The 13,261-nt window shown below is 34.0% G+C and overlaps 2 protein-coding genes across 7 annotated transcripts; both read right to left on the bottom strand.

Moving 5' to 3' along the window:
* Window positions 1-226: 226 nt before the first annotated feature.
* LOC100263750 (serine carboxypeptidase-like 26) lies at window positions 227-5,111 on the bottom strand. Its single transcript, XM_002280275.4, has 10 exons — window positions 4,744-5,111; window positions 4,467-4,574; window positions 4,252-4,347; window positions 4,066-4,158; window positions 3,889-3,977; window positions 2,939-3,184; window positions 2,697-2,839; window positions 2,487-2,582; window positions 1,908-2,013; window positions 227-487 (listed from the first exon to the last, which is right to left on the bottom strand). The coding sequence occupies exons 1-10, from the start codon at window positions 5,027-5,029 to the stop codon at window positions 341-343; spliced, it is 1,410 nt and encodes a 469-aa protein (XP_002280311.1). The 5' UTR covers window positions 5,030-5,111; the 3' UTR covers window positions 227-340.
* Window positions 5,112-6,532: 1,421 nt separating this feature from the next.
* Window positions 6,533-12,438, bottom strand: LOC100241487 (beta-glucosidase-like SFR2, chloroplastic). Of its 6 annotated transcripts, none has more exons than XR_009465619.1 (11): window positions 12,161-12,411; window positions 10,707-11,058; window positions 10,359-10,497; window positions 9,809-9,975; window positions 9,116-9,337; window positions 8,469-8,637; window positions 8,131-8,364; window positions 7,885-8,034; window positions 7,664-7,793; window positions 6,910-7,174; window positions 6,533-6,802 (listed from the first exon to the last, which is right to left on the bottom strand). XR_009465619.1 is itself a non-coding variant. In XM_002280232.5 (10 exons), exons 1-10 carry the CDS (start codon window positions 12,339-12,341, stop codon window positions 6,975-6,977), a joined length of 1,947 nt encoding a protein of 648 aa, XP_002280268.1. In that variant the 5' UTR covers window positions 12,342-12,438; the 3' UTR covers window positions 6,533-6,974. The 6 variants fall into 6 exon arrangements, 2 of the variants coding, with proteins under 2 accessions (XP_002280268.1, XP_010649491.1); XR_009465618.1 differs by having other exon boundaries at window positions 6,533-6,812; XR_009465617.1 differs by having other exon boundaries at window positions 8,469-8,640.
* Between the last annotated feature and the right edge of the window lie 823 nt (window positions 12,439-13,261).

The raw sequence follows: 13,261 nt of genomic DNA on the forward strand, positions 1-13,261 counted from the left end.
ACCTTACAAAATTACTCCCTTCTCATCCGTCAAGGCCCGGGCCAATGCATGCCAGGAAGGGCATATGCCCTCTCCCAAAGCTTCCAACCTTTTCTCGTAAATAAAACCAAATAATTTCAATAAATATAAGATAATTTTCTTATAATCTGAGAAAAAAACCTTCATATTTTTAATTTTGATAATAAATGTAATATTCAAATGAAAATTTATTCCAATACCAACAAAATAAGAAACACCATTTATTTAGGGATGAGAAAATAAAAATTCCAATAAAGCCATTGCTGGCACCACACATGGAGACAGACAAATAGAAAGAAGATGATGATGGATGATATATGAATCATTTACGAGTGGGGAGTTGAATGGCAGTCAAGAAAGAATGAATGAGAGCAAAAGCTTGGCTGGGCTTGTTGAGAGGTACCAAGTGCCCTGCTCCTCTCACTGTCAAATATGTCAATCCTTCATATTCCACTATCCTCCCTCCCACCTGCAATTTTTTATTTTTTATTTTTTAAATCAGACCCATCAATAATTTTTTATTTTTCTGTCTTAAAAAATATTAATTTTTTAAAGTGGTTCTTTAAAAGGCTTTTTAGAAGGTCAAATACTCTTTTGAGCAATTTTATTTTACAAATGCCAAGTTAATTTAGGTCAGTTTTGATTGGAAAAGAAAAATAAAAATAATAAAATGAAAAAAAAAATTGACATAAAAAAAATTAAGGCTTATTTGATAATTGTTTTAAAAAACCGTTTTTAAGGTAACATGTTTTATAAAACAAAAATCTAATTGAAAACTTTAAATATTTTTAATATTTTTAAATATGTTTTTAATATAATTTTTATATTTAATACTTTATTTTTAGTCATTTTATATGTTTGTATAATTATTTTTTAAAATAATCCTTAAAAAAACAAATAAAAACAATTTGAAGATATTTTATAAAAATACATTCTTTCTATTCTTAAAAATAAAAAATAATTTTTTATTACATAACACGTTGCCTATTTTTATGTTATGGAGAATATAAAACTATTTTAAAAAACGATTATCTAACTAACCCTTAGATTTCTATCTAGTTTGGTTTCTAAAAGATTTTAGAGAAAATAAAAAGAAAAATAATTTATTTTTTGAAATATGAAAAAATAATTTTTAAATATATATTTTTTAGTATTTATGGAAACAAAACCGTTTTTAAGGTAACATGTTATGTAAAACAAAAATCTAATAGAAAACTTTAAATATTTTTAATATGTTTTTAAAATAATTTTTATATTTAATATTTTATTTCTAATCATTTTATATGTTTGTATAATTATTTTTTAAAATAATCCTTAAAAAAAATAAATAAAAACAATTTGAAGATATTTTATGAAAATACATTTTCTCTATTCTTAAAAATAAAAAATAATTTTTTATTACATAACAGGTTTCCTATTTTTATGTTAGGGAGGATATAAAACTATTTTAAAAAACGATTATCTAACAAACCCTTAGATTTTTACCTAGTTTGGTTTCTAAAAGATTTTAGAGAAAAAAAAAATTATTTTTTGAAATATGAAAAAATAATTTTTAAATATATATTTTTTAGCATTTATGGAAAACAAAAATAATATTTTTTTTAAAAAAAAGGAATTTTTAATATTTGTTTCTTTAGCTTTTTTTTAAAAAATTATTATTATTTTTTCATATTTCTTATCTTTTCTTACACTTTTCTAAAGTTAAAAGTAACAAAGACTTTCATGGGAACAAGGTTGTTCCCTTTTTCTTTAGTTGTGACTTTAAAATCGAAGATAACAAGGCAAGAACTCGAAAAGTATGCCATTGTAAAAAATATGTCATTTTCCATCTGCAGATTGTCCAAAGGCAAAGAAAAGGAGAAAGGATAAAAAGAAAAAGAAGAAAAGACCTGATGGTGGTGGTACCAAGAACGCCAAGGGGCCTTGAGAGGAAGGCCAAGAGCTTCAACGCAGTACCTGGTACCTATCGCTGGCACTCTGCCATCTGTGTCTCCACTGTTACAAACATCCAAAAATACTTTCACATAAACAAAAAAAAAAAAAGAAGAAGAATCACGAGAATGGATCCAGTGTGCTGATCCACTGCCACACTCACGTGTCCTGCTATGCCAAAGGGCCAATCTCTGATTTCTTGTTCCTTCTTTTTCACTTTTTTTTTTTTTAAGATTATAAATAGGTTATTGGAAAAGAATCTTTGTCCTTTTTTCTCTTTTTTTATTTTTTATTTTTACAATCAGTCAAAAAAATGTGGTAGGTAAAGTTTTATTTTATTTTATACAATTAGTCAAAAAAGTGTGGTAGGTAAAGTTCCTAAGCTTTAGATTTTTCAATATTTAATCATCATATTCTAGAAGAAGTACGACTTTAAAATTAATACCATTTATTATCATCATGCACGATGTTTTACTCCAGATTTTTCTAAATTTTTTTTTTTTTCTAAAAAAAAAAGATTGAAAGAGAAGAAGTACCTGTAAACCCAAATTCTGAGGCCAGCTTTGATGAGCTTGGTGTAGATTGGTAGAACAGAAAAAACAGTATAATGATATGCGTGGAAGACAGAATCACTGGGAGAGAGGAAAAAGTAACACGAACAGAAATCAGACCTTAAAAAAGGAAAAAGAAAAAAAAAACCCACAAAGAATTGGATGATAATATTAGAAATCAAGCTCATTTCTTACCTGCAAACCTCCCATTTTGTATGGGTGGCGGCATGGAGGGCAAGCTTCACATCAGGCCTGTTGAAATACTCTGCTGCGTAGATAGAAAAACAAGGGTCGTAGCCTCCAGGGACTCTCATTCTCCTAAACCCATTACCATTCAACTGCAAACCCACCATTTTCTCAACCTTTCTGAGCAGGAAATGATGTATAATTCATTCAAAAAATGAGGGTATTTTGTAAAGAAACCATGAAAATGAAACCTCAGCTGAGGAAGAAGTGGTGTTGAGGAGACAGGATGGAGCATAGATGTTGTAAATGTCAATCTCTCTGTAATCATCAAAGACTTTATTCATGTTGGTGATGCATTCAGAAGACCAGTCGGCCACCTTGAAATCACAGACTTGTTTGGATTTGTAGTAGAGCTGGTCTGATATTACAGCATGGCTCCATGCATATTCCAACAAACCCTTATAGTCGTAGTAGTCATTTGTTTCTGGATTTCCCACCTGCAATATTAATCACAAATCCTGATTATAGATAACAAAATATATGAATAAATTCCGTTAAAGAGTATGATATATGTTGTGAATCCAAATCCTAAAAGATTAAGATTTTTTAGAAAATTGATAGTTTAACATGATATTAGAATGTGTTCGAGTATCATGGTGTAAATTTATTCGAGGCTGACAGTTGTTCTTCGCCTACAAGCCCATAGAATGATGTTAGAAGAGTATGATATATCTCGTGAACCTTTTGATAAGCTCAAAGAGCAGACATTTTGGAAATGCAACATATTTTATTAACAATGGATGAGGATTAAATGAATAGTAAGATTTTAGTCCAAAACTTTTAGGTTAGGTTTGACTTTGGGTTCTCATAAGGAAAATAAAATAAAATAAAAATGTTAAGAAAATTAATTAAAAATTTATATATTTTCAAATTGTTTAAACCCATTAAAAAAAAAAAAAGGAAAATAAGTTTTTTTTTTTTTCTTTTTTTTTTTTTATTATTTTCTTTTTTCTTATATATATATTTTTAAAATTTTCTAAAAATTAAACATAGGTTGTATACCTTGTTATACTTAGTGATTTGATATAAGGGACCAAGACCATATTAATACCGATTTTGTTGATACAAAGATTTTCACACAATGGCATTTGGTTGTAAGTTTGTAACTAACAAGAAGAAGGTGAAGATGGGGCACACTTACTATGAAACCTTTGAGATTAATTAGAGGATATTTAGTTCTATCTTTGTTGCGGTCATACACAAGCTCTGCCAGCTGAGGCACATAGTGACCTACAAATCAAGATTCAAGAAGAGGATAATCAAGGACAGGAGTAGAAGGATTCAGGGTTTAAAGAGAGGGTTAGTCTTGAATTCTCACCTGCATAGCTCTCTCCTGAGATGAAGAAATCATGGGCTTTGTACTGTGGAAATCTTTTCAGCCAATTCACCAAGAAATTGTAGGCATCCTCAGCTAATATAGATATATATATAAAAACACATCAATGATGGGTAAATCAGAATTTAAAAAGAAAAAAAAAGAACAAATATGGATGATGACTCTTACCCACAAATCCATCAGTCAACTTGGTGAGATCAGAGGATGTGTTAGTGTAAGAGAACCCAACTCCCACTGGGGATTCCACAAACAGCAAATTGGCCTCTGTACCAAACCAACCCACATTTCAATTTACTTCACTGGTTCTAACTTCTATCTTCTATCTTCTAAATCAAAGTAGATCTATATATATATATCCAAAAATAAATAATTAAAAGGTGGACCTTTATTCCAAGCAAAGTCATTGAAGTGAAGGCCATCCCCATTTTTACTCACTCTGAGAGGACCCAACTCCACAGCTGCACCATACCCGATTGAAGAACAACCAGGACCTTCCAAGTCAACGAAAAGGAAAAACTAAAATCATGAGAAACATACCCAAAAGTACAGACATGCTTTCAAGAGAATTAGCCATTATGAGTCTATTATTTATTAGCAGTACAAGTTGTTATTAGAATTAAAGGCAGTATAAGAAAGTAGTAGAAGAGTAGAAGTACACACCTCCATTAAGCCACAGAAGGAGAGGCCTGTTAGAGGGTTGAGATTGAGCTTCAAAGAACCAATAGAAGAGGGCCCTCCCATGAGCTTTATTCACTGTGATGTACCCAGAGAACTGGGTGATGGGTGGACTTGATGGCTGGCCTGGTAGATTTATGATTCTATCATTCTCTTGGGAAGATTCTGCTTTAATGCCTGCAACAAAGGAGCCATGAGATACGAGACAGAGAATGAATAGAACTAGGGTCATTACACCAGCTCCAGATGCCATTTTTTTCTTTTTTTGCATTTACTCCATCATCTCCCCTCCTCAAGATATTGAGATTGAACAGAAGAGTGAAGCTTTGAGAAGATAAAGTTCAAATTATCGTGAAATGTGCTGTGATTGCATTACCAAGGAAAGGTTCTGGTACTTCGCGAGCTACACTAATCATGTGAGGGTCCCATCTTAATGGAACTTTTTGTCATCGTCTAGAATTTTAAGGGCGGCTTTTTGTCATCGTCCAGAATTTTAAGGGTGATAAACTATGATTTTTCAAAATTTTTAGATGCTTTAGTCCAGCATTTGGGATGCCGACAAACAGCGAAGTTAAGAGAGAGGGTTAGGTGTGATGGAATACACCCAAGGCACTCTCCAATGGCAGGCCTGGGTTGACTGAGGTTGAAATGAAAGTGATGTATCAAGAAAAGTTGTAATTTATAATACATTAGATCGATTAAAAATATTGTTTTTTTCTAGGTGCATTTGCATTGTTAGAAAACGCTTTAGGAATAAAAAAAATGTTTAAAAAAAATGAATTTAAAACGTTTTTTAAAAAATAAATAATATTTTTTAAAATAAAATTTTCAAATGAGGTTTCACTATAATTTTTTTAAAAAAAATTAAATATAATTAAAATTATTTAATTTTTGTATAATCCAAGAAATAAAGTAAAATAAATTTTAAAAATATATAAAAATAATTTATTAATTTTGAATATATTTTTTTTTATAATTTTTTATTTTTCTCATATTTTTTTTTTAAATTTCTCCTAAACCAAACAAAGTAAAAAAAGTATTTTTATTAAAAATGTTTCAAATAAAAATACTATCAAACACATTTTAAATAAAATGTAAAACCTTGTTAAAAATACAACCAGATATATTCTAAGTAAAACGTAAAATCAAAGTTAAGGAATAATGAACCTTATTTATTTTCTTTAGAAGATGTTTGTGAGAGAATTTTTATCAAATGTTTTTCTTTATAAAACATTATTTTAAAAATATTTTCTAGATTTTGTTAAAACATTTGATTTTTCTTGAGCACTTCTTATAGTAAAAAGTGCTTTCTACAGACACTGGCAAAAGGACTGTTAGTCCACTCATAGCGCCAACCGAAGTTTGCTCAAAACCAGCCCAAAAGTAATTAGGAGATGGAATTCAGAATTAGGGGCTCAAAGCAGCAGTAGACTTCGAACAACAAAGGATATTTCTTTCTCTTGAATTGAAACTTGTGAGTTAAGAAGCAATGAAGCAAACACCTTTGATCTGCCAAAGTATTGAAAGAGCTAAATCTAATTTATAGGTCAAATAAGGCAAATAATTATCATATTTATACAGCACATATAAATTATAACTGTACTTTTAGGGCATGTTTGGAACCTTGAAATAAAAACTGGGAATAAGAAACCCGTTTCATTTTTCGTATTTGTATCTCTTGTTAATCAAAATCCATTTTCATGAAAACCAAAGCCCATTTTTTTCGAGATTTTAATTCCTCGGACACCAAACATACCATTAGTCACATAATACATGATAAATGTGCAGTTCTTCGTAAGAAACGATATGCTGCAGTGTTTTTCAATTTTGGATTCTGAGTTACTTACACGTATCATCTGGGATTTTACAACCGAGAAAAAGAGGGAGAAGAGGTGACACAGAACACGCAGTAATGTAGAAATTCTGGATAAACTTCATACACTTAATGCCATTCTTACCCTGGCATCCGAACATATTCCGGTCTTCCAACCTTAGTATCAAGTGCCTCTTTGTAATTTTATTTTTTAGTTGCAAAAGAGAGAACCTGCAGATAACTATTTTTCAAGTAAGCAACATCTGTACAACTCATGAAATCATGCTAGTAGGCGCATATCAGCAATATGATCGGCATGATGAAGGGGGTGGATTTACTGTGGTCTGAATATGCTGCACCCTAGCTTCAGGGGAAATATCTTGAGAAGTGTATGAATGAGCAATCAGAAGCTTAATTCAAGAGGCTCAAGAACCAAATCGTCATTATCGTCTCTTTGCGGCTTCCTTTTCCTTCCGAGGGAGAAAGGACTGAGGATGTATCTTGAGAATGTGCTTAGCGGGTCGTGGAGACCTTCCATCTCATAGTGTCCAAACCGCCAATCCCGTTGGATGTAAGGGCGATGTATAGGTTCATCAAGGCCTCCTGTTACAATGAAAAAGATTATATAAAAAAAAAATTTAGACATAAATTGTGGAAAATTTGTACATAAATGATAATTACCAGAATTAAGCAGAAAATTTAGTGATATTTTGCTTGCGTGGGGGAATCTATTGTCAGTGTATAGAAAGGCCATTGAGAATAAAGAAATCCTGACACTCGGCAAAGTATAGACTTTGATAAACATAAACCAGCAGAAAACATCCTTATTGATCACAACACAACCTGATTTGTTATAGTCATTTAAGGCTCAATTTCTAAATAGCATAATAGGACTACAGAAAACCAACTGAAATGTCTAGTTTTGAGTGGGTATCCAAGAGTTCATTCTTAAAGTAACATAACATGACCAGAGCAGGCCACTCCATCTAAGGGAAAAGCAATTGTTGAGAAGAACAACCACGACTAGAAGGAAAACAAGTTAAAGGTAGATACTAGTTTTGGAACTGTAAGAAGTTGAGCAGCAGAGCTTACCTGCATACATTAAACCATCTTTATTAACTGCTCGATAAAATGGTCGTGTTTTTTTCTCTTTAGCAGCTCTCTGGAGTTCATTCCATGCATGCACCCTGTCTAGACGTGTGACTTTACCAGTAGCCACCACCTGAAATCAAGATGCCAGCTAAAGTATTACTGAAAAACTGAATGACGATAATAAAGATAAATAAACAAAGGCACATGTAGAAAGTTATTACTTTGGAAAATAGATTGTATGAAGGACGGGGAATGCGGGCAAGATTATTGGCACGATCCACAGCTACAAGTCCAAACTTAGGACCATATCCATCTGCCCACTCCCAGTTATCAGAAATAGTCCAAAACAGGTAACCAAGCACTGGGACACCCTGTAAACAATCCGAGACAAGTCTAACCCACTATTGGCATGGATGGAGGATAATATAATTCCAAAAATGATTGGGAAATCAGTTCAGATTCAAAACCTTGATCATAGCTGCATAAACTGCAAGTAAATGTTCTAGCAAATATGGCCGCCGAATCAAATCTGTCTCATCAGACACCCCATTCTCTGTAATGATGAAGGGTATATTTAGATGTTTGTATCTTTCATGGAACTGAAGCAGCATGCGATACAAGCCATCGGGATATACCCCTCTTCCAGATTCACTATATTCATCAGTCTCTACCAGCTTCAGTCCAGCACCAGAGACAACTTCCTGACCAATGAGATAAATGTCTTCTTAAGAATGTGTAAGTTAATTATGACCATGCTAGTGCAAGAATGATATCTGGAATAATCTTGGTTAGGTAAGTAGAAAACCTGTCCGTAGTAGTTTATTCCTATGAAATCCAGCTGATTGGAAATACTATCCACATATGGGAAGATGGTTAATGAGTTGGCCAGTGTAACAGCAGCAACGTCAAAAAGACCATACGGCCGCATAAATGAGACATGGTGTGCTACTCCAACCAATGGCTTTGATAAGCCGCTGCTGCAAAGGAAAAAAATGTCTTTAGAAAGTTCTAAATCGGAGAAAATAAAATATTCAATGAGAGGAGAGAGACCCAATGTTTATTAGGTGAGCTAGGAGAACAAAGTTAAAATAGTAACCATTGAGTGATCTTATAATTAAATCCATCACATTCTTCTGGACATGTGAAACATGTGGATGGAAAATTCTGAAAAAGTTAATCAATAACAATGGCTAAAACCATCATTATGACATGACTCACAGTCAAGCAGGTGCTGGATCAAATCTGTGGGTCAACCAGACTGCACTGAGTGTCCCATACAGCTAGCAGGAAAAGACGTGTAAACCAAAATGACAGTTGCACACAGATGCCTATATGTTTTTATCTTTTTTACTACAGGGTATCCAATCTGTTGAAGATACATGAAAACTTTCACATAATTATTATCCCCAAACCTCTTAGTAACATCTGGAAAGACAAGGGCAAAAGAGAAACCTTTTCTCATGGATATACTCAAAAGCCTTTGAGTGTGCAATCGCCATCCAATGCATGGCCTGTTTGAAAACACCAGCTGGCAGAGCAGAAGTGGCAACTTCCAACATATCAGGATGACCACCAGGCCAGGCACCCGCACAATATGTTAGCAAACAGAAGACATGAGGCTCATTAAATGTTACCCAGTAGTCTACCATATCTGATACACTATCAACAACCAGCCTGCATGAAAGAAGACGATATTCAGGATTCATAAAACTAACAGAGTATAAATGAGTCACCCCACATGATAAGAATCATTAACTTATGTCACATTATTTTTTTCCTTTTTGATAGAAATTGTCATATATGTTAATTGCATCAAGCATCACATCTTAAAAGTTGCCTCAGCTTCTACTTCTCCTTTAAGAAGTTTGAGTGTACATTAGGAATATACACCAGTGCGAAAAGGGAAGCAGATTTTGGAAATAATAAAAGTAATAAACTGGAAATCAGGCACAGTAGATAGTCCAAATTAGTTTACCATGATATACTAAGGAAAGCTGAAGCAAATTCAGGATAATCTATATGCATTAAGATGTGCCAGTATGCACCTGGGTTTCTTACAGAGAAAGATGAGAAATAGGTTGGTGAACCTAAACCATTCTATAAAAATGCCAAAATATGACAATGAAAAACTGCCAAACAACCAACCTGGTAAAATCCATGAAATAATCAACAGTTCTTTCCAGTTTCCATCCTCCGTACTCTCCAGCCCATGGTGGCAATGAGTGATGGAATAGGGTCAGCATCACTTTCATTCCATATGAGTGAACCCTATTGATGATCCACTTGTATCGTTCCAATGCCGCATAGTTAACCTTTAAAAAGAACATTGTGTGACTAAACTTAGTTCAAATTCATCCCAACTAATTCAAAACAATATTAAACACGTGCAAAATAGTAAAACATATTGGTAAACCCTAAAACCCCATATAATATAAGAAACTCAAGTATGTGTTGGATGGGTTTGGGTATGAGTGTAAGATACGAGTATGTGTCCAAGTGTTTGATCCATATATTCGGTGAAATTGAAGGATCCAGGCATCACATTGTATTGTTTCTTGCCGCAAGTATTTGCTTGTAGCATACTGAATCTCAATGGGTTGGCATAATTTTTATATTGGGCATCCGGATTTTTCCAAACAACATCAAAATGCATCAAAATAAACGAAAATATGATTATGGTCAGCATCAGCCTTACACTTTCTTTTAGTCCATTAAGTGGCTCCTTTGGCATGACCCTAGTCCAATCTATTCCCATCCGGAACACACGGACACCAGTATCCTTAGCCAGTTTCAATTCAGTATCAGGATCAGACCAAAACCTTAGCCTCTCCTCCCTAAAATTAGTTCAAAAAGCAAATCAGTTTATTGGTCCTGCAGTAAAAAGCAAGTAATTATATACAAAATTCCATGAGGTTTATAAATCTTAAAATCGATTAAGTAAACCATTAGATTAGAGCTATAAATAAGTAGGATAGAATCCCCATGTATACCCAAGTTCCAACTAGCATCTTGTAAAAACATAAATTAAAAATATTGAGCTTACGGGTGTGGAACATTGTGCCAAGCAGCTACATTGTGATGGCATTCATCATTTGTTGCATGTTCTTCTTCTTCAATGTATTTTTCAAACCCTCTAATCATGGCTTCCATAGCTATCTTAAGAGGTTTCTTTTTCTTCACTCTCTCAGCAGCTTCCATTGAAGATGATGAAGCTAGGTGAGAACCACCATCACCACTAGCTGATGCAATTAGTGCATCTGATGGTTGTGAGCCCTGCTGCGACTCTGATTTGTCACAAGGGTGTTCTTCTGCAAATTGGAGCCAAGCATCATCAAGCCTATCTTCAACATGTGCTGGTGCTGTCGCCAATCCAAAGAAGAACTCCTTTTCTCCGTCTACAGAAAATCACACAGCACTTAGGTTATAGATTCATCTAAATTAAAAAAGGCCAAGCATTTTTTGACCTTCTGATTTGCAAGTATTCTAAAGTTCATACCAGGAAAAAGAGAAATGTAACACCTACCATACAGTGGTCATTTCCAGATATTATATTGCTTTGCAGTAAACTCATCTTTAATGCTTGTATTGTATGCTTACAATTATAAATTTGTTATGTCATGAATACCACTAAATTCTAGTATAAAAACAATTGAGATTTCTCCACACTAATAAAATGAATTAGTAAGTCTGCAAGTGCAAATTTAATTTGATGTTCAGATTCTTTTTGAAAGTTTTGCCAATCCAATCTTCTTGGACATGTACTTTCCTGCTTTTCCCCAGCACATGATTTTAACCAATCGATCATGCTTCAGTTGTTTGCTGAGAAAATGCAGGAAAAGAAACGCAGCACAAAACAGAGTATCTAAAGTTCACTTTTCTTCCTGGAGTTCTTAGGTCATTTGTTGGCTCTGCAAAAGCATTTGAAACAGTCTAATTGGGAGACGAAATAAGAATCAAATTTCTTCAGATCCTCAAACACTTCTCAAATTTTTCTTGAACTTCATTGCTCTATAAAAGATCAAAAAAAAAAAAACCCAAAACTCTGATAACCAATGAAAGTACTTCAAAAATTCACCAAATCTACGGGATATGTTGGAGGAACTGTGAAATTAGAATTTCGTTATTTCTGCATCTCAATTTCTATATCAAATGCTCAAATACTACTCAAATTATCCGCACGAAAAGTATAAGAACCTTTTGTCGCTTTCTGCATCAAAAAAATGCTCTCAAAAACAACAAAATTACTTCAAGTTTTTAAAAAATTGTACTGAATAAACTTGAGGACTGAGAAATTATGTTTTCTTTGTTTCTGCGTCTCAATTTCTACTTCAAATGATGAATGCTTCTCAAAGTAATCCACTCAAAAAAGTATAAGAACCTTTCTCGCTTTTTGTATTTAAAAAAATGCTCTTAAATCATTATAGTCACTTCAAATTCGAAAAATCTACGGAATAGATTTGATAAACATTAAAATTAGGGTTTGATGATTTGGCTTACCAGTGCTGGGATCAACATTGAAGACGGCCAGCGTCTCAGACGATTCGTCGATAGGTGACCGGAAGGGCTGGAGATTCTTCCTCCGGTAACGAGAGAATGAAAAGGCGTTGGCGGCGACGGAGAGAGTAACCAAAACACCGGCGAACTTCGTCGCAGATACAAACAAAGCTAAGAACGCCATCTCCAGAGCCCAAGTCCCACGACTCTCAGAGTCACTCGGAATTCAATAATGAAAATTACTAGCATGGATTGACACGCAAGTCACGATAGTCGGCCACGTGTACTGAAATGGACAATTGAAAAGGCCCATGGGCCCTGGAGTCATTTAAGCGCCAATGAGCCTGGGCCTGGGCCCAACTTATCCACTACCTTTAGTCCATTTTTGTGCTTTAGTTAAGCCACGTCAGCACAAGCATTAAATGATTCTGGGCATTGCTGCAGCTGCACTTTCATTCATTTTTATTTTTTTCAAACAATTGAAAAAGTTCTATAGTGAATGGAATATTTGAAAATTGTTTAATAACTGACAACAAACGGCCAACAAATTGTGGGAAATATTTATTATTATTATGAACAGCCGGAGATTCAGGCGACTCGTCGATAGGTGAGAGGAACGGCCGGAGATTCTTCCCCCGGAAACGAGAGAATGTGAAGGCGTTGGCAGCGAACGCCATCTCCAGAGCTCAGACTGAGTCTCTGAGAGCCCAGGTGACGAGACTCAGAGTCACTGGGACTTCTATAATTTGAAATAACGAACGTGGGTTGACACGCAAGCGGGATAGTCAGCCACGAGTTCGATTCTCAGCCGACATGGACAATTGGAAAGGGCCATAGGGCCCTACAGCCATTTAAAGGCCAGTGGGCCTGGGCCTGGGCCCAACTGCTTTATCTTCTTTTTGGGATTTGGTCTGAGCCATGTCAGCATAAGCGTCAAAATGATCTTGGGCCTTGAACCTTCATTCATTTCTCCGAGATTTTGTTTTACTTTTCATACCATTGAAAAAGTTCTTAAATGAATGAAATATTTAAAAAGTATTTAATTAGTGAGAAACAAAGAAGCAACAAATCGGGGGCAGTTGTTTTCTAGAATATGATTGAATT

Source organism: Vitis vinifera, chromosome 5, assembly GCF_030704535.1.
Source record: "Vitis vinifera cultivar Pinot Noir 40024 chromosome 5, ASM3070453v1".
NCBI classification, from domain to species: domain Eukaryota; kingdom Viridiplantae; phylum Streptophyta; class Magnoliopsida; order Vitales; family Vitaceae; genus Vitis; species Vitis vinifera.